The sequence below is a fragment of the Hylobates moloch genome, unplaced genomic scaffold (assembly GCF_009828535.3).
Source record: "Hylobates moloch isolate HMO894 unplaced genomic scaffold, HMol_V3 SCAFFOLD_22, whole genome shotgun sequence".
Classification (NCBI taxonomy): Eukaryota; Metazoa; Chordata; class Mammalia; order Primates; family Hylobatidae; genus Hylobates; species Hylobates moloch.
The window spans coordinates 14071084-14096291 of NW_026652297.1; the positions used below are offsets into that span (position 1 = coordinate 14071084).

At 36.7% G+C, this 25208-nt stretch overlaps 1 protein-coding gene across 5 annotated transcripts in view; it reads left to right on the forward strand.

Annotated features, from left to right (window-relative positions):
- Positions 1-25208, forward strand: part of STAG1 (STAG1 cohesin complex component) — a 415512-nt gene that overhangs the window by 261249 nt on the left and 129055 nt on the right. For all 5 annotated transcript variants that reach the window (XM_032143857.2, XM_032143858.2, XM_058433515.1 and 2 more), the window contains 4 exons: positions 5105-5228; positions 8862-8960; positions 10011-10090; positions 17498-17605. In XM_032143857.2, the coding sequence (XP_031999748.1) occupies positions 5105-5228; positions 8862-8960; positions 10011-10090; positions 17498-17605 (411 nt within the window). The remainder of the gene's footprint in view (positions 1-5104; positions 5229-8861; positions 8961-10010; positions 10091-17497; positions 17606-25208) is intronic.

A 25208-nucleotide genomic window follows, 5' to 3' on the forward strand; every position in this document is an offset into this window, starting at 1 on the left:
GGCTCTCTGGCCACACATGGTCAAATTGCAAGTCTAGAAAAGGATATTTACATTTTTAAAGTTAAGATGGGAAGGATTGGACTGGCATCTGAAGTAGACAAGGACTAGGATTCCTAGAAAACACATGGTATGAAAATACTGGCAATGTGAAACCAACCCAAATGCCCATCAATGATAGACTAGATAAAGCAAATGTGGTACATATACTCCATGGAATACCATGCAGCCGTAAAAAGAAGTGAGATTATGTCCTTTCCAAGGACATAGATGAAGCTGGAAGCCATTATCCTCAGCAAACTAACACAGGAACAGAAAACCAAACACCGTATGTTTTCACTCATAAGTGGAAGCTGAACACTGAGAATATATGGACACACAGAGGGGAACAGCACACACCAGTGCGTGTTGGGAGTTGAGGGGTGAGGGGAGGGAACTTAAGAGGACAGGTCAATAGGTGCAGCAAACCACCATGGCACATGTATACCTGTGTAACAAACCTGCAAGTTCTACGCTTGTATCTGCTTTTTTTTTTTTTTTTTTTGAAGAAATAAAAAAAAAAAATCTACATTGCATACAGAGAACCTGTGTTCTGAGAACATAAGCTGTTCAAGTAGTCTAGTCGGTGAAACAGCAAAGACATTAGAAATTAGGCATAGATGTAGAGATGAGTGTAAAAAATGTTTTGAACAGGATTTCCCTGCTGAAGACGTAAAGGTTAAGACTGAATGTTCTCTAGCCTGTTGCAAACAGCCATTCATAATCTCAGTATTAGTGGTAATTCTAAGAATTAACCTAACTCTAAGAGTTAGATGAAAGAGTTAGATGGAAAAATGATTTCACTGTGTATATGTGCAGTTACCATACTCAGTAGTCACTAAGTTTTAATCAGCATGCTGTACCTATTGACTTTGTCCTCAGCCTGCTTCCATGAAATTGTGTAATAAAACTTAGCCTGGTTTTTATAGAATTGACTCTTACAAGGGTAGTATAGCAGAGGAAAAATGTAATGGATCCTCGACAGAGATACTACATGGTGGGACTGAAAGAGCTAAAATGATATGATTTGGTTGTTTTTATAGATATATTTTGTAGTTGTGTTTTGGATTTTGAGGGGAGTTTTATTTTTGCTACTGTTAGCTTGTTTTTATTGGGACATCCCAGTAGAAAACAAAGTATACAAAGCTGTAGCTCAGCGATGGAAATTTTTAAGTAGTAGGATAATACCAAATGTCAGGCAAGGATGTGAAACACTGATTTAGACATTTTTAAATATCTAATAAGGTTGACAAATGTGCATTAAATATTATAGCACAAAAATTATATTTAGTGTGCAATAAATATATGTGCATTAAATATTATAGCACAAAAATTATATTTAATGTGCATTAAATATTATAAATAATTATATTAAATAATATTAGACATTATTAAATATCTAATAAAGTTGAAGAAAAATGTGCATTGCTTCTAACCCAATAATTTCACTTGTAGGTATCGAAACAGTGTCTCACAGATATTGTTGACTATGTCCTACATTAGGTATACAGTAGCTTCAAGAAAGAATACTTACTTGCGTACTACATGTGGAGCATTTTGGTATTTTCTGTCCTATATACTTTTATGTATTTGTTGCCACTCACTGAATCAATTTTATAATGTGCTAATGGGTCCCGATGCAGTATTTTAAAAACACTGCTCTAGGGAAACTCCCACATATCTGCACAGGGAGAAACATACAAGAATATTCATGGACTCATTGTTAGTAAAAGCAAAACCTTGGAAACAAATTTTCATTTATGAGAGAATATGTAATTTATAATTGTTTATAGAAAGGAACAGTGGACACTGGCTAAAATTAAAACATCAGAGCTTTATAAACCAGTATGCATAAATTGCAAAATATGATTTGTGAAAAAAGCAAGTTGGAGAAGGAGGGCTACAGGATAATATTTATGTAAAACAATACATATGACATTAAACAGAGATGGAATTGATATTCACTGAATCAAGGACAGTTATTTTCTCTTGGGAAGGGAGATGTATCGGAGGTGTATAGGAATTTTTAACTGTATTATATTTCTTAGCTGAGCAGTGGATATATGCAGTTATTCATTATATTGTCCCCATACCTTGTTTTATGTCTGAAATTTTTTGTCTGAAAAAAGAAATATTCTTTTCCCATGCGTGTTTAGTATTACGTAGGTCTAGGAACACCTCACAGTTAATAGTAGAGCTACTTTTTTCTTTTTCTTTTTTTTTTTTTAAAGACAGAATCTCACTCTGTCGCCCAGGCTGGAGTGCAGTGGCGTGATCTCGGCTTACTGCAACCTAACACCTCCCGGGTTCAAATGATTCTCCTGCCTCAGCCTCCCTAGTAGCTGGGACTACAGGCGCCCGCCACCACACCTGGCTAATTTTTTGTATTTTTAGTAGAGATGGTGTTTTACCATGTTAGCCAGGATGTTCTCGATCTCCTGACCTCATGATCTGCCCACCTCAGCCTCCCAAAGTGCTGGAATTACAGGCATGAGCCACTGCGCCTGGCCAGTAGAGCTACTTTTTACACTGTATTCATTATAAATGTCTAGATTGATGAAACAAATGAAAGATTTTAATAGCCAACATTTAATGGAAGGATTAATGGATGCCAGGTACAATTCTAAGTCTTTCATTTGTATTAAGTGATTTTATTCTCATAGTAACTGTGAGCTAGGTGATATTATTACCACTATTTTAGAGATGAGGAAACCTAAGAAAAAGGGGAATTACCCAAGGTCACACAGCTAGTAAATAGCAGAACCAAGATTTGAACTCAGGATGTCTTCCTCCAGAGCCTGTACTTTTAGCCACTATGTTATACAGCCTCTCCATGAGAAAAAGATACTATCAAAAAATGTAACAAAACTAGAGGTTGTAATTGGCAGTATGGCTTGGGAAGAGAATGTTTTCCCTATTTCATCCTTAAACAATTACAGGAGCCTAGAGAGAACTCAGACTTATTAGAGCAAGGAATTTTGTCACCAAAGAGAAACTAAGAAAAATGCCTTAATTATCATTAAAATTTTAGCTAAAATGATAGATTATTGCCTTTTGTAAATTGGATAATAGGCGTGGGCAAGGACTTCATGTCTAAAACACCAAAAGCAATGGCAACAAAAGCCAAAATTGACAAATGGGATCTAATTAAACTAAAGAGTTTCTGCACAGCAAAAGAAACTACCATCAGAGTGAACAGGCAACCTACAGAATGGGAGAAAATTTTTGCAACCTACTTATCTGACAAAGGGCTAATATCCAGAATCTACAATGAACTCAAACAAATTTACAAGAAAGAAACAAACAACCCCATCAAAAAGTGGGCAAAGGACGTGAACAGACACTTCTCAAAAGAAGACATTTATGCAGCCAAGAAACACATGAAGAAATGCTCATCATCACTGGCCATCAGAGAAGTGCAAATCAAAACCACAGTGAGATACCATCTCACACCAGTTAGAATTGCCATCATTAAAAAATCAGGAAACAACAGGTGCATAGCAAAGAGTTGGAACCAACCCAGATGTCCAACAACGATAGACTGGATTAAGAAAATGTGGCACATATACACCATGGAATACTATGTAGCCATAAAAAATGATGAGTTCATGTCCTTTGTGGGGACATGGATGAGACTGGAAAACATCATTCTCAGTAAACTATCGCAAGGACAAAAAACCAAACACCGCATGTTCTCACTCATAGGTGGGAATTGAACAATGAGAACTCATGGACACAGGAAGGGGAACATCACACTCCGGGGACTGTTGTGGGGTTGGGGGAGGGGAGAGGGACAGCATTAGGAGATATACCTAATGCTAAATGACGAGTTAATGGGTGCAGGATATCAACATGGCACATGGATACATATGTAACAAACCTGCACATTGTGCACATGCACCCTAAAACCTAAAGTATAATAATAAAAAAAAATTACTTAAAATTTTAACATTTGTTAATGGTAAATCAGAAACCTTGAAGATTGATCTACAAAAGAAAATTAGGATTTATGATATTATACTTAATATGTTTTTCTTAAAGCTAAGGCTAATAACCTTGTTATAAAAGATTATAAAAGTGTTAACATTGTATTTGTTTACAATTCACAGATTGTATAGTAGGAAAGTCATCCCAGGAGGGTTATATTGGATGCTTACTTATGGTGAGGTGAAAAGCCATCTAGGCAATGAGCCAGAATTCTGACTTTTGGGGTTGTTCTGCCATGACTTCACAGTATTGTCACCAGGATGGTTACCATTGTCACTGGAGGTGGATTATTCTTCCCTGTGTCTCAGCCTAAAAAATAAATTATTACAGATGAAAGACCTGTGCCTTGAATAAAGTGGGCTTTTTCTTTTAATTCATTACATGTGTGCTAGCTTATAAAGATTCCCAGTTCTGGCCGGTCACAGTGGCTCACACGTGTAATCCGAGCACTTTGGGAGGCCGAGGTGGGTGGATCACTTGAGGTCAGGAGTTCAAGACCACCCTGACCAATATGATGAAACCCCATCTCTACTAAAAAATACAAAAATTACCCAGGTGTGGTGGCTTGCACCTGTAGTCCCAGCTACTTGGGAGGCTGAGGCAGGAGAATCACTTGAACCTGGAGGCAGAGGTTGCAGTGAACCGAAATCATGCCACTGCACTCCAGCATGGGCAACAGAGTGAGACTCCATTTAATAATAATTAAAAAAAAAAAAAGATTAGCAGTTCTTTTGAGAAACATTGGATGTTGTGACTCTGATTTTCTTAGAAAGTTTAACATGTTTCTTGGCTCTGTAATAGTTGTGAGGCTCTCAGAAAGCTCCAAATGTCATTGTCTAGCCCAGTGAAAATAGAGTAATTGGGTCAAAATAGTTTAATAGAAGCTTTTTTTTTTCCAGTTTGGTATTAGTAGTGTTTATTTTATAGAAAACATGAAAAACAGAAGATACTTAAGTTGGAGGCCATTCAGAATGCAAATATATACAAACAGCATTAGAAATATTCATTGCTTATGGAAAGCGAGTATGAATGCATTCTAGCTTTGTGTGTTAATTCAAGATCGTCTTTTTTTTCTCTCTAGTGATGCTATTGCTGAGATTAGAGCCATTTGTATTGAAGAAATTGGAGTATGGATGAAAATGTATAGTGATGCCTTCCTAAATGACAGTTACCTAAAATATGTTGGCTGGACTCTTCATGACAGGGTAAGTTACTCTGTTATAAGCTTTGATGGAAGTTATTTTTGTCTCAATACTAAAATGCTAGGAATCAAAATGACAGTAGTTGATTTTTCAGGAGTTGTAATCATGTGGAAATTTTAAGATGATGCAGCTGAATAACTATTTACTTGATGATTGTGATGAAACTGGAAGCATTTGCCCACAGGTGAAGACCCTATCTTGTTTAGTTGCAATATTGTCTTGAACCAAGTTTGACAACCTGGTATATATAAAGTTTTCAGAGAAAGAAAATCGCTATATTCTTTTTCTAATTCAGAATCAAAGGAGATTTCTTTTTTCTTAATATACAAAAACTAAGCTTTTTTTTTTTAATTTTCTAGGACCATATCATAGTAGAGTGCTTTATCAGACTTGAATAGATTTGTTGGATTTTAGAGTATTTGATCTAAAAATCTAATTCTCCCTTCTGACTTTAAAAGGAATCCCTCATATAAGTAATCCTGAATAAGTAATCCTTAGAATAACCATGGGTAGGAGTGATAAGTTATTGGAATTTGGCCAGGTGTGGCGTTTAGGTACTGTAATAGAAATAATATTAGAATATATTGGAGCCCCAAAGTAGAGCAGTTATCATAAAAGCAACTGGAATTTTCATTCCCATTATAAGTTATTTTACAGTTTTCTGAAGTATTTTTCATGAATACTGCCTTATTTAATTGTTAAGTTCCTGTGGTGACTTTACAGAGAACAGCTGTCCTCAGCCTTTTGCTCATCCATTGTTGATCCTTTCATTATATATGTTACATAATACTTTTGTTTGCTTTCCACCTATCTTGCCTCCTGGAATACCATATTCATTGAGCCAGTTGCGTAGATAACCTATGGGCAACCCTTCAGTTACTGCCTATTACAATTACTGTGTTCCCACCCCCCTTGACTATGATGGTGGAAGAGCTATGTTATCTCTGCTATTCTGGGATCTTCACATCTCCATTGCTGCTGGGAGCCAAATTCTCCATTTGGTCTGTGCTGAGATTTGTCCTTAGTCTGATGACCGGGAGGAAGGTCTGTGTATTATATCAAGACAAGGGCTACTAGCGTTGTCCTGTAGGCACCTGCCTTATTTGAGGCTTCCATGTAGTCTTTCAGCAAAGGGTGGAGTAAGGAGGAAACATACTATCCTCTAACAAGTGGGCATGAGCCATATTTTCAGGCCTACAAATTCAGAGGAAATGGGGAGTTCAAGATTCTCACTGCATCTACCCAGATATCCTTTAGATTTCACTTTTTTCCTATCATAACTCTTATTTTGACATAAGAGACTTGCCTGGGATTCAGAGTTCTTAAATTCTGTACACTTAGAATTTAGTGCTAGGCCTGGTCTTTAGTATCATCAGTTCTCTGTCTAAAGGAGATAAATGTTTCCAAAGAGGCAACACTTGGCTTTGAACTGGTGATGAAACAGCCTGGCCCTGTCATTTTCTCTTTAGCCTTTCAATGACACTTAGCAATAGCCACTCAATTTCAGTTTTTACAGTTCCTATTTGCCCTGCTCCCTCCAGTGTAGAAATGTTGTACAAGTTAATGCACATCCACTTTCAACTAAAAGTGAAAATCCTAACAAACTGCTATCCTACACCAGGAATTAGCAATACTTCATCTGCCACCATTGAGTCTTACCTCATAGCAATCCAGCCTTCAGTAATCCAATCCCAGAATCCCATTATCGAAGTCTGATTCCCAGGACCACTCTTGGTTCCAGCTATCATAGATCACATTCCCTGGATGCCAAGCCTGAGTCGGGGATTTTTGTGCTGGTGATATTTCGAGGTTTATACTCTCAAGAGTAACCTTTTGGCTGGGCATGATGGCTCACACCTGTAGTCTCAGCATTTTGGGAGGCAGAGACGGGTGGATCACCTGAGGTCAGGAGTTCAAGACCAGCCTGGCCAGCATGGTAAAACCCTGTCTCTACTAAAAATAGAAAACTTTGCTGGGCATGGTGGTGGGCACGTGTAATTTCAGCTACTCGGGAGGCTGAGACAAGAGAATCACTTGAACCCAGGAGGCGGAAGTTGCTGTGAGCTGAGATCGTACCACTGTACTCCAGCCTGGGTGACAGAGCAAGACTCTGCCTCAAAAAAAAAAAAAAAAGTAACCTGTGAAAAAGTGAGGAAAGTATGACAAAGCAGGAAACAGACTAATGAAAATGTGGTTTCAGCAGAAGTCTAATCTCAACCTGATCTCACAGGGAGATTTGGAGAGTAAATTGTACCTTAGAGGGTATCCTGTACAGAAGCAAGGAGGCTGGGCTGTTTTACCCTTATATCTTTCTTTACTGGCTATGGGCCTCAACCTGGGCGAGAGAAAGGAAGTGGTTGGGAGAGGAAAGATGGAGCATAACTTCCTAGGGGTCTATGTACTAGGTGGTTCTAGTAAACCGTGATCCATTCTCCAGAGAAACATAGAGATATTGAACCATTAGCAGTTAACACTGGTGGACACTGAAGAATTAGCCCAGTAAAGGGGACCTGGGTAGGGCATCAGCAGCACCTGCCACAGGCACTTCAGCTTTCTCTTGTGTGCTAGGGACTTACCAACAAATATTACGTCATCTCATAGCACATCTCATGGTATGCTAGTGTAGGCTTGAGTCAGCTTACAAAAGAGTGATTATGCATCTCTCTTCATAAATGAGTTCATTGACATCTCATCGATAACTTAGTATTGGCTATGAAGGCACTGTTTACATTAAATAAATCTGCAAATAGAACAAATCAGAACCCTATTCCTCAGAGCTCTTTGTTAAAACTTTTACCAGCATATCTCTGCACTTAATCCCTATGATAATTTTATAAACAAGAAAAACCTGAGTATCAGGGTGATTAATAATATACTTAACATCTTGCATGTAGCTAATAAATTATATAGAATTGCAACTAAAATTTAGTTGTATCTGATTCCAGAACTTGGACTCCTGCTGTTACAGCACATAGCTTCTTTTAGAGGATAGAAACTAATCCCCTTTAAATCTTTTGAGAGACTTATCTAGATTTCTAGGTGATCCTGAATGCATTTTGATCATCAACATCCTGTACTCCAAGTTGATGACTTTATTAAAGACATTCCGCTAATAAATAGCACTCCTAGGACTCTTCATTTATCATTTTGCCTCTGTTTTAAACATTGTGCTATTTCTGTTTTCCTAACTGCTGTCCCTGGAATATGAATTGAATCCAGTAAATATTTGTTGCATGAATAAATGATGACCCTTTAGTATAAAAATCAGGTTTTTCCACAGAATTATTCAATAATTGCATAAAGGGCAAATAAACATACTTTTCCCTAATTATAAGTTTAAAATTCTCTCTATGTGCCTCTGGATGATGTGGGTTATACCACATGTTGAATCAGAGTTGATAAATATTTGAAATAGGCGTAACTTACTCTCAAGTAACTAAGGTGTTTTCAGTGAATTTTTTTTTTTTTTTACATACAAGGGCAACACACACTATACAATTGTTCAGTCTCATCCTGTGTTGAATTACAATATGCAGTAAGTCAAATGTTTAAGCTAAATTTTAGTCTTCATATAGACTTGAAAACTGTAGTACGGAATTGACTCCTTCTGTTGTGCTTTTATTTGTATTTCTGAAGCAAGGGGAAGTCAGGCTGAAGTGTTTGAAAGCTCTACAGAGTCTGTATACCAATAGAGAATTATTCCCCAAATTGGAACTATTCACTAACCGATTCAAGGTAAGCATCAAGCATGATAAGCTTGTTTAATTTTTCTCTTTACAAATGCTAGTTACAGTTAGTTTAGCAAATGACATTATCATACAAGTGTTTAGTTCATATTCTTTATTATAGCAGTCTCCAACCTTTTTGGCACCAGGGGCCAGTTTCATGGAAGACAGTTTTTCTGTGGACCAAGGTGGGGGTTGAGGGGATGGTTTCGGGATGATTCAAGTGCATTACATTTATTGGGCACTTTATTTCTGTTGTTATTACATTGTAATACATAATGAAACAATTATACAACTCATCATAATGTAGAATCATTGCAGTCTTGAACTTGTTTTCCTGCAACTAGATGGTCCCATCTAGGGGTGATGGAAGACAGTAACAGATCATCAGGCATTAGATTCTCATAAGGAGCACACAGTGTAGATCCCTTGCATGTGCATTTCACAGTAGGGTTTGTGTTCCTATTGTTCCTATTGAGAATCTAATGCCACTGCTGATTTGACAACACATGGAGCTCAGGCAGTAGTGGGAGTGATGGAGAACAGCTGTAAATACAGATGAAACTTCACTGGCTCACTTGCTCACACACCACTAACCCCTTGCTGTGTGGCCCAGTTCCTAACAGGCTACAGACTAGGGTTGGGGACCTCTGCTTTTACTACATGTTCTTTAAATAAACCCATATGAAATAGATAAGTGAATCTCTCCTTTACAAAAGATCTTACCATGAGTTCTTACTTATTACCTTTGGAAGAAGGCTCACCTGCTTAAAATTTTCTTTACAGCTTTTTATAAAGATAGTAATTTTGTATGTTAAGGCTTACCTGACACAAGGTTTAGGGAACAGCAATTGTTGAGAAAGATTTTAAATTACAAACATTTATACTAACATCCCCTTTGTGTGAGTAGGACTACGATACTGCAGTTTCAAGAGTAAAGCTTTTTATTTAACCTATCATTAGTATTGCATATATATCCCAGAATACATTATATTAGGTCTGTCCCAGCTTATTTTCTGTTCATAGTTGGTTTGTTTTACAACTTTTTTTTTTTTTTCAGGATCGCATTGTATCAATGACACTTGATAAAGAATATGATGTTGCTGTGGAAGCTATTCGATTGGTTACTCTGATACTTCAGTAAGTAATATCCATTACTATTTTAACTTTATTGATATTTTAATACCTTTTTCCAAGGATTTTTAATGTCCTATCTATATATAGTCCTTATGTATATGTTTATCATTTTAGGTTCAACTTTTACATTTTAAGGTTAGATTTTAAAAGTGTTTTCTGTTTTTTAACTATTGTTGGCTTCTTCCACATAATTATTTTATGCACCCTTGAGAAAATATCAATGATGTAACTTACCTTTCTATTTAAAACGAAGCAGGCCCAGTATGTTGGCTCCTGCCTATAATCCCAGCATTTTGGGAGGCCAAGGTGGGAAGATCACTTGAGCTCAGGGGTTCAAGACCAGCCTGGGCAACATAGGGGAGACCCTGTCTCTACAAATGATTAAAAAAATTAAGTGGCATGGTGGCACATGCCTGTTGTCCTAGCTACTTAGGAGGCTAAGGTGGGAGGGTCGCTTGAGCCCAGAAGGTCAAAGCTGCAGTGAGTCGTAATGGAGCCACTGCATTCCAGCAGGACCCTGTGTCAAAAATAAATAAATAAATAACTCAGAGAGAAAGAAGACCGCAAAAGAAAGAACCCTCAAAGGGACAGTTTCCCAAATAGGCTTCTTTTTAATGATATAGAAGTAGAAGAAAAAAATAAAGCAATTAAATTGTCTCACTAATGATAGAGATTTCAAAATAATAATGTTATAGCTGTATTTCTACAGGTTTGACTAAAAACTAGAAAGAATCTATGTGAGAGAATATATCCTAGCAAAGTCATACGTAACAAATCCTCCTCTCCCTACTTTGTGATGGTACATCTATCACAAACTAAGTATCTGTGCAGGGATGTACTGTTGTTTGAAATCCTTTTACATTTTGGCTCTAACACCATGCTCTTTATTATTGTGGCTTTATAATATATGTTCTAAATATAGGGTCGTTTTCTCCTCTTTGTCTTTTTCAAAATCTAGTTACGTTCTTGTGTCTGATTTTTGTTTGATATGAATTTTAAAAATATACTTGTCAAGTGCCTCAAAAACTTTGCCTGGGATTTTGAATATTAGAACTCCATTGACTTCTATGATGAATTTAGGAGAGTTTAAAGTACTTTGCTATGTTATATCACTTATGCATGAAAATGCTGGAATTCTCATCTTTTTAAAAGAGAAGGATTCTTACTATATTTCTCATGCTGGAGTGTATTAACAGATGTGATCACGGTACATTAAAACTGCTAACTCCTGAACTGAGGTGATCTTCTTTTTTTTTTTTTTTTAAATTAAGTTCTGGGGTACATGTGCACAACGTGCAGGTTTGTTACATATGTATACATGTTTCATGTTGGTGTGCTGCACCCACTAACTCATCATTTACATTAGGTATATCTCCTAATGCTATCCCTCCCCCCTCCCCCCCCCCCGGGGCAGGCCCCGGTATGTGATGGTCCCCTTCCTGTGTCCAAGTGTTCTCATTGTTCAATTCCCACCTATGAGTGAGAACATGAGGTGTTTCGTTTTTTGTCCTTGTGATAGTTTGCTGAGAATGATGGTTTCCAGCTTCATCCATGTCCCTACAAAGGACGTGAACTCATCCTTTTTTAGGGCTGCATAGTATTCCATGGTGTATATGTGCCACATTTTCTTAATCCAGTCTATCATTGATGGACATTTGGGTTGGTTCTAAGTCTTTGCTATTGTGAATAGTGCCACAATAAACATACGTGTGCATGTGTCTTTATAGCAGCATGATTTATAATCCTTTGAGTATATACCCAGTAATAGGATGGCTGGGTCAAATGGTATTTCTAGTTCTAGATCCCTGAGGAATCGCCACACTGTCTTCCACAATGGTTGAACTAGTTTACAGTCCTACCAACAGTGTAAAAGTGTTCCTATTTCTCCGCATCCTCTCCAGCACCTATTGTTTCCTAACTTTTTAATGATCGCCATTCTAACTGGTGTGAGATGGTGTCTCACTGTGGTTTTGATTTGCATTTTTCTGATGGCTGGGGATGATGAGCATTATTTCACGTGTCTGTTGGCTGCATAAATGTCTTCTTTTGAGAAGTGTCTGTTCATATCCTTTGCCCACTTTTTCATGGGGTTGTTTTTCTCTTGTAAATTTGTTTGAGTTCTTTGTAGATTCTGGATATTAGCCTTTTGTCAGATGAGTAGATTGTGAAAATTTTCTTCCATTCTGTAGGCTGTCTGTTCACTCTGATGGTAGTTTCTTTGGCTGTGCAGAAGCTCTTTAGGTTAATTGGATCCCATTTGTCAGTTTTCGCTTTTGTTGCCATTGCTTTTGGTGTTTTAGACATGAAGTCCTTGCCCATGCCTATGTCCTGAATGGTATTGCCTAGGTTTTCTTCTAGGGTTTTTATGGTTTTAGGTCTAACATGTAAGTCTTTAATCCATCTTGAATTAATTTTTGTATAAGGTGTAAGGAAGGGATCCAGTTTCAGCTTTCTACATGTGGCTAGCCGGTTTTCCCAGCACCATTCATTAAATAGGGAATCCTTTCCCCATTTCTTGTCTTTGTCAGGTTTGTCAAAGATCAGATAGTTGTAGATGTGTGATATTGCTTCTGAGGGCTCTGTTCTGTTCCATTGATCTATATCTCTGTTTTGGTACCAGTGCCATGCTGTTCTGGTTACTGTAGCCTTGTAGTATAGTTTGAAGTCAGGTAGCATGATGCCTCCAGCTTTGTTCTTTTGGCTTAGGATTGTCTTTGCAATGCGGGCTCTTTTTTGGTTCCATATGAACTTTAATGTAGTTTTTTCCAATTCTGTGAAGAAAGTCATTGGTAGCTTGATGGGGATGGCATTCAATCTATTAATTACCTTGGGCAGTATGGCCATTTTCACAATATTGATTCTTCCTGTCCATGAGCATGGAATGTTCTTCCATTTGTTTGTGTCTTCTTTTATTTCTTTGAGCAGTGGTTTGTAGTTCTCCTTGAAGAGGTCCTTCACATCCCTTGTAAGTTGGATTCCTAGGTATTTTATTCTCTTGGAAGCAATTGTGAATGGGAGTTCACTCATGATTTGGCTCTCTGTTTGTCTGTGATTGGTGTATAAGAATGCTTGTGATTTTTGCACATTGATTATGTATCCTGAGACTTTGCTGAAGTTGCTTATCAGCTTAAGGAGATTTTGGGCTGAGACGATGGGGTTTTCTAAATATACAATCATGGCATCTGCAAACAGGGACAATTTGACTTCCTCTTTTCCTAATTGAATACCCTTTATTTTTTTCTCCTGCCTGATTGTCCTGGCCAGAACTTCTAACACTATGTTGAATAGGAGTGGTGAGAGAGGGCATCCCTGTCTTGTGCCAGTTTTCAAAGGGAATGCTTCCAGTTTTTGCCCATTCAGTATGATATTGGCTGTAGGTTTCTCATAAATAACTGTTATTATTTTGAGATACGTCCCATCAATACCTAATTTATTGAGAGTTTTTAGCATGAAGGTTGTTGAATTTTGTCAAAGGCCTTTTCTGCATCTATTGAGATAATCATGTGGTTTTTGTCTTTGGTTCTGTTTATATGCTGGACTATGTTTATTGATTTGCGTATGTTGAATCAGCCTTGCATCCCAGGGATGAAGCCCACTTGATCATGGTGGTCAAGCTTTTTGATGTGCGCCAGATTCGGTTTGCGGGTATTTTATTGAGGATTTTCGCATCAATGTTCATCAAGGATATTGGTCTAAAATTCTCTCTTTGTTATGTCTCTGCCAGGCTTTGGTATCAGGATGATGCTGGCCTCATAAAATGAGTTAGGGAGGATTTCCTCTTTTTCTATTGATTGTAATAGTTTCTGAAGGAATGGTGCCAGCTCCTCCTTGTACCTCTGGTAGAATTCGGCTGTGAATCCATCTGGTCCTGGACCTTTTTTGGTTGGTAAGCTATTAATTATTGCCTCAATTTCAGAGCCTGTTATTGGTCTATTCAGGGATTCAACTTCTTCCTGGTTTAGTCTTGGGAGGGTGTATGTGTCCAGGAATTTATCCATTTCTTCTAGATGTTCTAGTTCATTTGCGTAGAGGTGTTTATAGTTTTCTCTGATGGTAGTTTGTATTTCTGTGGGATCGGTGGTGATACCCCTTTATCATTTTTTATTGCATCTATTTGAGTCTTCTCTCTTTTCTTCTTTATTAGCCTTGCTAGCGGTACACCAATTTTGTTGATCCTTTCAAAAAACCAGCTCCTGGATTCATTGATTTTTTGAAGGGTTTTTTGTGTCTCTATCTCCTTCAGTTCTGCTCTGATCTTAGTTATTTCTTGCCTTCTGCTGGCTTTTGAATGTGTTTGCTCTTGCTTCTCTAGTTCTTTCAATTGTGATGTTAGGGTGTCAATTTTAGATCTTTCCTGCTTTCTCTTGTGGGCATTTAGTGCTATAAATTTCCCTCTACACACTGCTTTAAATGTGTCCCAGAGATTCTGGTGTGTTGTGCCTTTGTTCTCATTGGTTTCAAAGAACATCTTTATTTCTGCCTTCATTTTGTTATGTACCCAGTAGTCATTCAGGAGCAGATTGTTTAGTTTCCATGTAGTTGAGCGGTTTTGAGTGAGTTTCTTAATCCTGAGTTCTAGTTTGATTGCACTGTGGTCTGAGAGACAGTTTGTTATAATTTCTGTTCTTTTACATTTGCTGAGGAGTGCTTTACTTCCAACTATGTGGTCAATTTTGGAATAAGTGTGATGTGGTTCTGAGAATAATGTATATTCTGTTGATTTGGGGCGGAGAGTTCTGTAGATGTCTATCAATTCCACTTGGTGCAGAGCTCAGTTCAATTCCTGGATATCCTTTTTAACTTTGTCTCATTGATCTGTCTAATGTTGACAGTGGGGTGTTAAAAGTCTCCCATTATTATTCTGTGGGAGTCTAAGTCTCTTTCTAGGTCTCTAAGGACTTGCTTTATGAATCTGGGTGCTCCTGTATTGGGTGCATATATATTTAGGATAGTTAGCTCTTCTTGTTGACTTGATCCCTTTACCATTATGTAATGGCTGTCTTTGTCTCTTTCGATCTTTGTGGGTTTAAAGTTTGTTTTATCAGAGACCAGGATTGCAACCCCTGCCTGCTTTTGTTTTCCATTTGCTTGGTAGATCTTCCTCCATCCCTTTATTTTGAGCCTGTGTGTGTCTCTGCACGTGAGATGGGTCTCCTGAATACAGCACACTAGTGGGTCTTGACTCTTTATCCAATTTGCCAGTCTGTCTTTTAACTGGAGCATTTAGCCCATTTACATTTAAGGTTAATATTGTTATGTGTGAATTTGATCCTGTCATTGCATTATGATGTTAGCTGGTTATTTTGCTTGGTAGTTGATGCAGTTTCTTCCTAGCATCCATGGTCTTTACAATTTGGCATGTTTTTGCAGTGGCTGGTACCAGTTGTTCCTTTCCATGTTTAGTGCTTCTTTCAGGAGCTCTTGTAGGGCAGGCTTGTTGGTGACAAAATCTCTCAGCATTTGTTTGTCTCTAAAGGATTTTATTTCTCCTTCACTCATGAAGCTTAGTTTGGCTGGATATGAAATTCTGGGTTGAAAATTCTTTTCTTTAAGAATGTTGAATGTTGGCTCCCACTCTCTTCTGGCTTGTAGTTTCTGCCGAGAGATCCGCTGTTAGTCTGATGGGCTTCCCTTTGTGGGTAACCCGAACTTTCTCTCTGTCTGCCCTTAACATTTTTCCTTCATTTCAACTTTGGTGAATCTGACAATTATGTGTCTTGGAGTTGCTCTTCTCAAGGAGTATCTTTGTGGCGTTCTCTGTATTTCCTGAATTTGAATGTTGGCCTGCCTTGCTAGGTTGGGGAAGTTCTCCTGGATAATATCCTGCAGAGTGTTTTCCAACTTAGTTCCGTTCTCCCTGTCACTTTCAGGTACACCAATCAGATGTAGATTTGGTCTTTTCATATAGTCCCATATTTCTTGGAGGCTTTGTTTGTGTCTTTTTACTCTTTTGTCTCTAAACTTCCCTTCTCGCTTCGTTTCATTCATTTGATCTGTAATCACTGATACCCTTTCTTCCAGTTGATTGAATCAGCTACTGAACCTTGTGCATTCGTCATGTAGTTCTCGTGCCATGGTTTTCAGCTCCATCAGGTCATTTAAGGACTTCTCTATACTGGTTATTCTAGTTAGCCATTCGTCTAATCTTTTTTCAAGGTTTTTAGTTTCTTTGCTATGGGCTCGAACTTCCTCCTTTAGCTCAGAGAAGTTTGGTCGTCAGAAGCCTTCTTCTCTCAACTCGTGAAAAGTCATTCTCCGTCCAGCTTTGTTCTGTTGCTGGCGAGGAGCTGCGTTTCTTTGGACGGGGAGAGGTGCTCTGATTTTTAAATTTTCAGCTTTTCTGCTCTGTTTTTTCCCCATCTTTGTGGTTTATCTACCTTTGTTCTTTGATGATGGTGATGTACAGATGGGGTTTTGATGTGGATGTCCTTTCTGTTTATTAGTTTTCCCTCTCTTTTCTTAGCCTCACAAGTAGCTGGGATGGCCGGCATGTACCGCCATGCTCAGCTGGATTCCTTTTTTAAAATATCATTAGCTCTTATAGGGTTTAATTTTTTCATAGAGATTATGCATTAGTTAGTAGGTTAATTCTGAAATGCCGTATGCTATTTTTGTTAAATAGTATTTAGTATTTTCTGCTTGGTTATTGCTGAGGAAGAGAACCTTTAATTTTTGTGTTGGTCTAATCTGTGGACACTATTTGAACTCTTATTCTCGGTTCTAGAATGCATTCTAATACTTTGTTGATTTTGTTGGTTTTAGTATGTAGATTATTATATAACCTGCAAACAATTTCAGTTTTGTCTCTTCCTTTTCCTTTTTTTTTTTTTTTTTTTTGAGACAGTCTTGCTGTGTCCCACAGACTAGAAGAAGGCCAGGCACAGTGGCTCATGCCTATAACCCAGCATTTTGGGAGGATGAAGCAGGTGGATTACCTGAGGTCAGGAGTTAGAGAACAGTCTGCCTAACATGACGAAACCCGGTTTCTACTAAAAATACAAAAAATTAGCTGAGCATGGTGTTGGGCACCTATAATCTCAGCTACTCAGGAGGCTGAGGCAGGAGAATCACTTGAACCCTGGAGGCAGAGGTTGCAGTGAGCCAAGATCATGGTGTGGCACTCCAGCCTAGGTGACAGAGCAAGACTCTGTCTCAAAAAAAAAAAAAAAAAAAAAAGCTGTAGAAGAATTGTGGGCATTTTATTTTATTCTCGTTGAGTCTCTATTTTCTGAATTTTATATTGTTGTCTTTTGTACTTAAGGGGGTAACATTACTTTCAAAGTAAGATAAAAGATGAGACAACAATTATTAATCCTTGAACTTTATAATGAACTTTAGCAAGTTTAAATAAAAGTAGAATGGAAAATAAACATTCGCTTTAGATCAGATGTTACTTTCTGTATTTTTCAGTGGAAGTGAAGAAGCTCTTTCCAATGAAGACTGTGAAAATGTTTACCACTTGGTGTACTCAGCACATCGCCCTGTTGCTGTGGCAGCTGGAGAGTTCCTTCACAAAAAGTGAGCGAATTATCTTTGAAAACAGGTTCTACTTTTCTGTGTTGTTTTCTTGTTGTTTTAGAGTTTGTAGAAGAGAGTAATAGTGACTGAACGCAGTGCTGAAAATGTCCATCTCATACTCTGGGGGCTGTAACAGCCTCACAGCCTATGTATACATTATGAATCACACCCTTGAGGATTCTGTACCTTGTGACATACTCCTTTTTTTGAAATCTGAGAGGGTGATTCTCAGCTAGATGTGAATGGAGATTGGAGGAGTGCATGAAATTTATAAAAGCTAATGTAATTGATAATTCATCACAGTAGCTTTTTCTTTAAAATTCTGAGGTCTGATCTTACTTTCTCAACATTCGTAATCTAAATGTGAAGCAGTATCACCTTTAAAATGCCTTCCAAGTTTTAATTTTTTTCATTCTCTCCATTATGATGATTATTTTATTTATTTATTTATTTTTTTGAGATGGAGTTTCGCTCTTGTTGCCCAGACTTGAGTACAGTGGTGCAATCTCAACTCACCACAACGTCTGCCTCCCAGGTTCAAGCAATTGTCCTGTCTCAGCCTCCCAAGTAGCTGGGATTACAGGCATGCGCCACCCTGCCCAGCTAATTTTGTAATGTTATTAGAGACAGGATTTCTCCATGTTGGTCAGGCCGGTGTCGAATTCCCGACCTCAGGTAATCCACCCGCCTCAGCCTCCCAAAGTGCTGGGATTACAGGCGTGAGCCACCACACTTGGCCATGATCAGGACTATTTTAATCAGTAATTCATAGTAATTCTGAAAGTTTTATATATATAGTTGCAGTTTAATTTTTTTAACCTTATTTTTTTGTAAAGCATAAAACTAATGAGAGTGTATGCATGTAAACACTTAGGACGCACATTTTTTAGTGTAATTTACTCTATATGTTCTATAATTGATTAGTAGATTAATTCTTTAAATCATTTAAGAATATATATAAGTATATATGTATATATACATATGTAAGTATGTATGTATATATACATATATATGTAAGTATATGTGTGTATATACATATATATGTAAGCATATGTGTGTATATACATATATATGTAAGCATATGTGTGTATATACATATATATGTAAGCATATGTGTGTATATACATATATATGTAAGTATATGTGTGTATATACATATATATGTAAGTATATGTGTGTATATACATATATATGTAAGTATATGTGTGTATATACATATACATATATATGTAAGTATATGTGTATATGTGTATACGTACATATATATGTAAGTATATGTGTATATTTGTATATGTACATATATATGTAAGTATATGTGTATATGTACATACATGTAAGTATATGTGTATATGTACATATATGTAAGTATATGTGTATATGTACATATATGTGTATATGTACATATATGTAAGTATATGTGTATATGTACATACATGTAAGTATATGTGTATATGTGTATATGTACATGTAAGTATATGTGTATACACACATGTACATGTAAGTATATGTGTATGCACACATGTACATGTAAGTGTATGTGTATATATGTATATATACATATATATGTAAGTATATATATATATATTTTTTAGAGAGAGATGGAGTCTTGCTATCTTGCCCAGGCTGGTCTTGAACTCCTGGCCTCAAGTGATCCTCCCACGTCAGCCTCCCATAGTGTTGGGATTACAGGCATGAGCCACTGCACCCAGCTGATTAATTCATATTTAAAATATAAACATATTCTTGGTTATATGTGTGTATCTTTTGCTTTGTGTTTTGAGTTTTTGTTTATGGATTTAAATTACTGGCTTTGAATAATATTCACAGGTGATTTTAAAAGTTTATCATATATTCTGACTTCTTCTTATGCTGAAGTACAAATATAAATCATGGACTAGGCAACTGCTGTGCATCAGTGACTAACTTTGATAATGAGCAGGCCTGGTCCTTTATCCAGTATCTGCATTCCGTGCTACAACAACAAATTGTTCTCTACTCACTGGTACCTCTCAAAGTGAGAAAAGTTGTTTGTATGTAAGAAATCTCTGTTAAGAAAGAAACCAGCTACTTACTGGGCATGCTGGCAAGGAAAATGAAGAGGAAGAAAGTCAAGGTTTTCAGGCATGACTTAAAATAATACTGAGTTTCCTAGTGACTCTGACACCTCTGGCTAGTAGAGTAATGCTGATTTTATATTTATCTTTGGATTTTGTCTGTCACCGATATCAAGAATGTACTGTAGTCTTTCTTTTTTCAGGATTATTATATTCTAATTAGTCTCTATTCTCTACTTAACTTGTCAAAGAACTTTGTGTTTTTAGAAATAATTTGTTGCTTCTGTAATTTCAGAGAGAAAATAAACTTATGAGATTGGTTCTCTGTGTAATAGAAGCCATAAACTGGTAACTCGAGTTAGAAAAAGTCTTAGAATATACTTATTTTATATCTGTATTATATTTTTCTATGTTTGAAATATTGGCTAAATTTTTTATACTTTTAAAAATTGATAAATATGCATATTTATAGGGTACATGTGATATTTTGATGCATGCATCTAATGTGTGATGGTGAAATTAGGTAAGTAGGATATCCATCACCTCAAACATGTATTACTTCTTTGTGTTGGGAACTTTCCAAATCTTCTATTAATAACTATTTTAAAATATTCCATAAATTATTGTTAACTATAGTCACCCTACTGTGCTATCAAACACTAAAACTTATTTCTTCTAACTGTATTTTTGAACCCATTTACCAACCTCTCTTTATTCCACCCTCTGGTAGCGATCATTCTACTGTCCGTCCAGGAGATCAATCTTTTTTTTAGCTCCCACATAAAAGTGAGAACGTGAGATACTTGTCCTTCTGTGCTTGGCTTAATTCACTTAACATAATGTCATCTAGTTCCATCTGTGTCACTGCAAATGACAGGATTTCCTTTTTATGGCTAAATAGTATTCCATTGTATATATATACCACATTTGTTTATCCATTCAAACGTTGATGGACACTTAGGTTGATTCCATGTCTCTCTACGATGAATAGTGCTGTAGTAAACATGGCAGTGCAGATATCTCTTTGATATGCTGATTTTTTTTCTTGTAGATATATACTTAGCAATGGAGTTGCTTGATCATATGGTAGATATTTTTAGTTTTTTGAGGAACCTCCATACTGTTTTCCACAGTTGCTGTACTAATTTACATTCCCACCAACAGTGTACTAGCATTCACCTTTGTCTGCATCCTGGCCAGCATGTTATTTTTTTGTCTTTATGATAATAGCTATTGAAAATGAGGTAAGATGATTTCTCATTGTGATTTCTTATTTGCATTTTCTTTATAATAAATGATGAGAGCTCTTTTTGTATACCAGTTGGCCACTGGTATGTCTTCCTTTGAGAAATGTCTATTCAGATCATTTGCCCATTTGTAAATTTGATTGTTTTCATTTTTGCTAAGGAGTTGTTTGAGTACCTTATATATTCTGGTTACTAATCCCTTGTTAGATGAATAGTTGGCCAATATTTTCACCCATTCTGCAGGTTGTCTCTTTATTGATCTCTTTGCTGTATAGAAACTTTTTTGCTTGTTATAATCTCATTTGTCTGTTTTTCCTTTTGTTGCCCATGCTGTTGAGGTCTTGCCCCAAAACTCTACCCAGACTAATATTCTTAAGAATCCCCAGTGTTTTCTTTCTCTTTTTTTTTTTGTTTTTTTTCAAGACAGAGTCTCGCTAGCTAATAGAAATGGAATTGACCTCTTGACTTATTTTTCAGATTGTTCACTTTTGCTGTACAAGAATGCTACTGATTTTTATGTTGATTTTGTATTCTACTACTTTTCAGAATTTATTAGTTCTAACAATTTTCTGGGCGGAGTCTCGTTTTTCTAAATATAAGATTATGCCATCCACAAACAAAGATAATTTGACTTCTTTCCAATTTGGATGTCTTTTATTTCATTCTCTTGCCTAATTGCTCTGACTAGGACTTTCAGTACTATGTTGTATAAAAGTGGTGAAAATTGGCATCCTGGTCTTGAGTTCTTACAGGAAAGGCTTTCACCTTTTCTGCATTTAATGTAATTGTAGCTGTAGGTTTGTCTTATATGGACTTTATTATTTTGAGATGTGTTTCATCTTTGCTAGTTTGTTGAGAGTTTTTGTCATGAAGGGATGTTGATTTCTTTGAAATGCTTTTTCTCTGTTGAAAGGGTCATATGAGTTTTGTTTTTTAGTCTGTTGATGTGATATATCACATTTACTGATAATGCATATGGTTAAACTATCTTTGTGTCCCTGATATAAATCCTGCTTGATTATGGTACATTATCTTTTTGATACGCTGTTAAATTTGGTTTGCTAGTTATTGTTGAGAATTTTTACATGCATGTTTACTAGGGATATTGTCTAATAGTTTTTGTTGTTATTGTTATTTTGTCTTTGTCTGGTTTTGGCATCGGGGTGATGCTGACCTTGTAGAATGAGGTTGGAGGTATTCCCTTATCTTCAGTTTTCTGGAATAGTTTGAGTAGAATTGGTGTTAGTTCTTCTTTAAATGCTAGGTAGAATTCTGTAGTGAAGGCATCAGGTACTGGGCTTTTTCCGTTGTTGTTGTTGGGAGACTTTTTATTACTGCTTCAGTATCATTAATTTTTATTACTGCTTCAATATCATTATTGATCTCGTCAGGTTTTATTTTACTTTATTTTATTTTTTATTTTTTATTTATTTATTTTTTTTGAGACAGAGTTTTGCTGTTGTTGTCCTGGCTGGAGTACAGTGGCACAGTCTCGACTCACTGCAACCTCCGCCTCCTGGGTTCGAGCGATTCTCCTGCCTCAGCCTCCCGAGTAGCTGGGATTACAGGCCCTTGTCACCATGCCCAGCTAATTTTTGTATTTTTAGTAGAGATGGGGTTTCACCATCTTGGCCAGGCTGGTCTCAAACTCCTGACCTCATGTGATTCACCCACCTTGGCCTCCAAGAGTGCTAGGACTAAAGGCGTGAGCCACCGTGCCCGGCAGCTTTTCTATTTCTTTATGGTTCATTTGCGATAGGTTGTATGTGTCCAAGAATTTATTCATTTCTTTTAGGTTTTACATTTTGTTGGTATACAGATGTTTATAATAGTTTTTACTGATCCTTTGTATTTCTCTTGTAACCGTTGTAATGTCTCTTTTTCTGTCTCTGATTTTATTTATTTGGGTATTCTTTCTTTTTTTTTTTTTTAGTTTAGCTAAAGGTTTGTCCATTTTGTTTATTTTTTTAAAAACCAATTGTGGTTTCATTGGTCTTTTGTATTTAGTCTTAATTACATTTAATCTCTGATCTTTATTATTCCTCTCCTTCGGCTAATTTTGGTTTGGGTTTTTTTTTTTGTTTTTTTTTGTTTTTTGGTGGGGGTCTTCTAGTTCCTTGATGTCTCATTATTGTTGTCTGTTTGAAGTTTTGCTAGTTTTTTGATATAGATACTTACTGGTGTAAACTTTCCTTTAGAACTGCTTTAGCTGTACTGTACTTTATAGGTTTTAGTATGTTGTGTTTCTATTTTCTTTTCTCACGAAATTCTGAAATTTCTTCTTTGAACCATGTGTTGTTCAGGAGCGTGTTATCTAATTTACATTAACTTGAACAATTTCCATTCCTTCTGTAATTGATTTTTAGTTTTATTCCATTATGGTTAAAAAAGATACTCAATATGCATCCAATATTTTAAAATCTATTGACTTCTTTTGTGACCTTGTAGCCTGTCCTGGAGAATATTGCATTTGCTACTAGAAAAATGAGTATTCTACAACTGTTAGATGGGATGTTCTGTAAATGTACGTTAGGTCCATTTGATCTAGAATGCAGTTTAACTCCAGTGTTTCTTTGGAAACATTGATTCTTTTTCTATCTGAATAATCTTCCCATTGCTGAAAATTGCACGTTGAAGTCCCCTACTACTCCTATTATATTGCAGTTACTCTCTCTCCTTATGTCTTAATTTTTAAAATATTTGTGAGGTTCAATATTGAGTGTAGAGATATTTACAATTGTTATATTCTCTTATTGACCCTTTTACCATTGTAAAATGGTATTCTTTGTCTTTTTTTGTTTTCTTTTCTTTTTTCTTTTTTTTTTTTTTTTTTTACTTTTTGAGACAGAGTCTCGCTCTGTTGCCAGGCTGGGGTGCAGTGGTGCCATCTTGGCTCACTGCAATCTCCACCTCCTGGGTTCAAGCAGTTCTCCTGCCTCAGCCTCCCGAGTAGCTGGGACTACAGGCGCCTGTCACCACGCCTGGCTAATTTTTATATTTTTAGTAGAGACAGGGTTTCATCATGTTGGCCAGGATGGTCACCATCTCTTGGCCTTGTGACCTGCCCATCTCAGCCTCCCAAAGTGCTGGGATTACAGGCTTGCACCACCGTGCCTGGCCTTTTATGTCTTTTTTTAATCATTCTTGACTTAAAGTCTATTTTATTTGATAACAAATATAGCCACTTCTGTTACATTTGTGGTTTCTAAGTGCATGGATTATCTTTTTCCATACCTTCACTTTCAGTCTGTATATGTTTTTATAGATGAAGTGAGTTTCTTATGGCAGAATATAGTTGGGTCATTTTTTTTTTAATCCATTCAGCCACTTTATATGTCTTTCAATTTGATAATTTAATCCATTTACCTTCAGGATTATTATTGATGGGCATGTGTTTACTATTGCCATTTTGTTGCTTGTTTTCTAATAGTTTTGTAGATCCCATTGATTTTTTTTTCTCTCTCTCTGTCTTCCTTTTAGTTATCTAGTAATATATTTTGATTCTGTGCTGTTTATTTCTGGTGTATCTATTATAGACATTGCTTTGTGATTACACTGAGGCTTGTAAAAAATATCTTGTAGTTAAAACAGGTTATTTTATGTAGGGCATGGTGGCTTACACCTGTAATCACAGCACTTTGGGAGGCCAAGGCGGGCAGATCTCCTGAGGTCAGGAGTTCAAGACCAGCCTGGCCAACATGATGAAAGCCTGTCTCTGCTAAAAATATAAAAATCAGCCAGGCGTGATGGCAGGTGCCTGTAATTCCAGCTACTTGGGAGGTTGAGGCAGGAGAATTGCTTGAACCTAAGAGGCAGAGGTTGCAGTGAGCTGAGATTGTGCCACTGCACTCCAACCTAGGTGACAGAGCAAGACTCACTCTCAAAACAAAACAAAACAAAACAACAAAAAAAAAAAACAGAAAAAAAAAAACAGAAAAAATACAGGTTATTTTAAACTTATAATGACTTAACTTTGATTGTAAAGTATCATAAATAAACTTTACACTTTAACACTGCTCCCCTCCCATGTTTTGGCTTTTCTGTGTTTCAATTTACATTTTAAAAATTTTGTTTATCTCAGCAATTGTTGCAGTTCTTTGTTTTGGGGTTTCTTCGTTTCTTTGTTTTTTGTTTTTGTAGAGACAGGGTTTTGCCATGTTGCCCAGGCCGGTCTCAAACTCCTAAGCTCAAGCGATCCTCCCATCTTGGCCTCCCAAAGTTTGGAGATTACAGGCATGAGTCACCATGCCTGGCCCCAGTTGTTATTTTTAATAGTTTTTTCTTGTAGTCTTCATGCTTAAG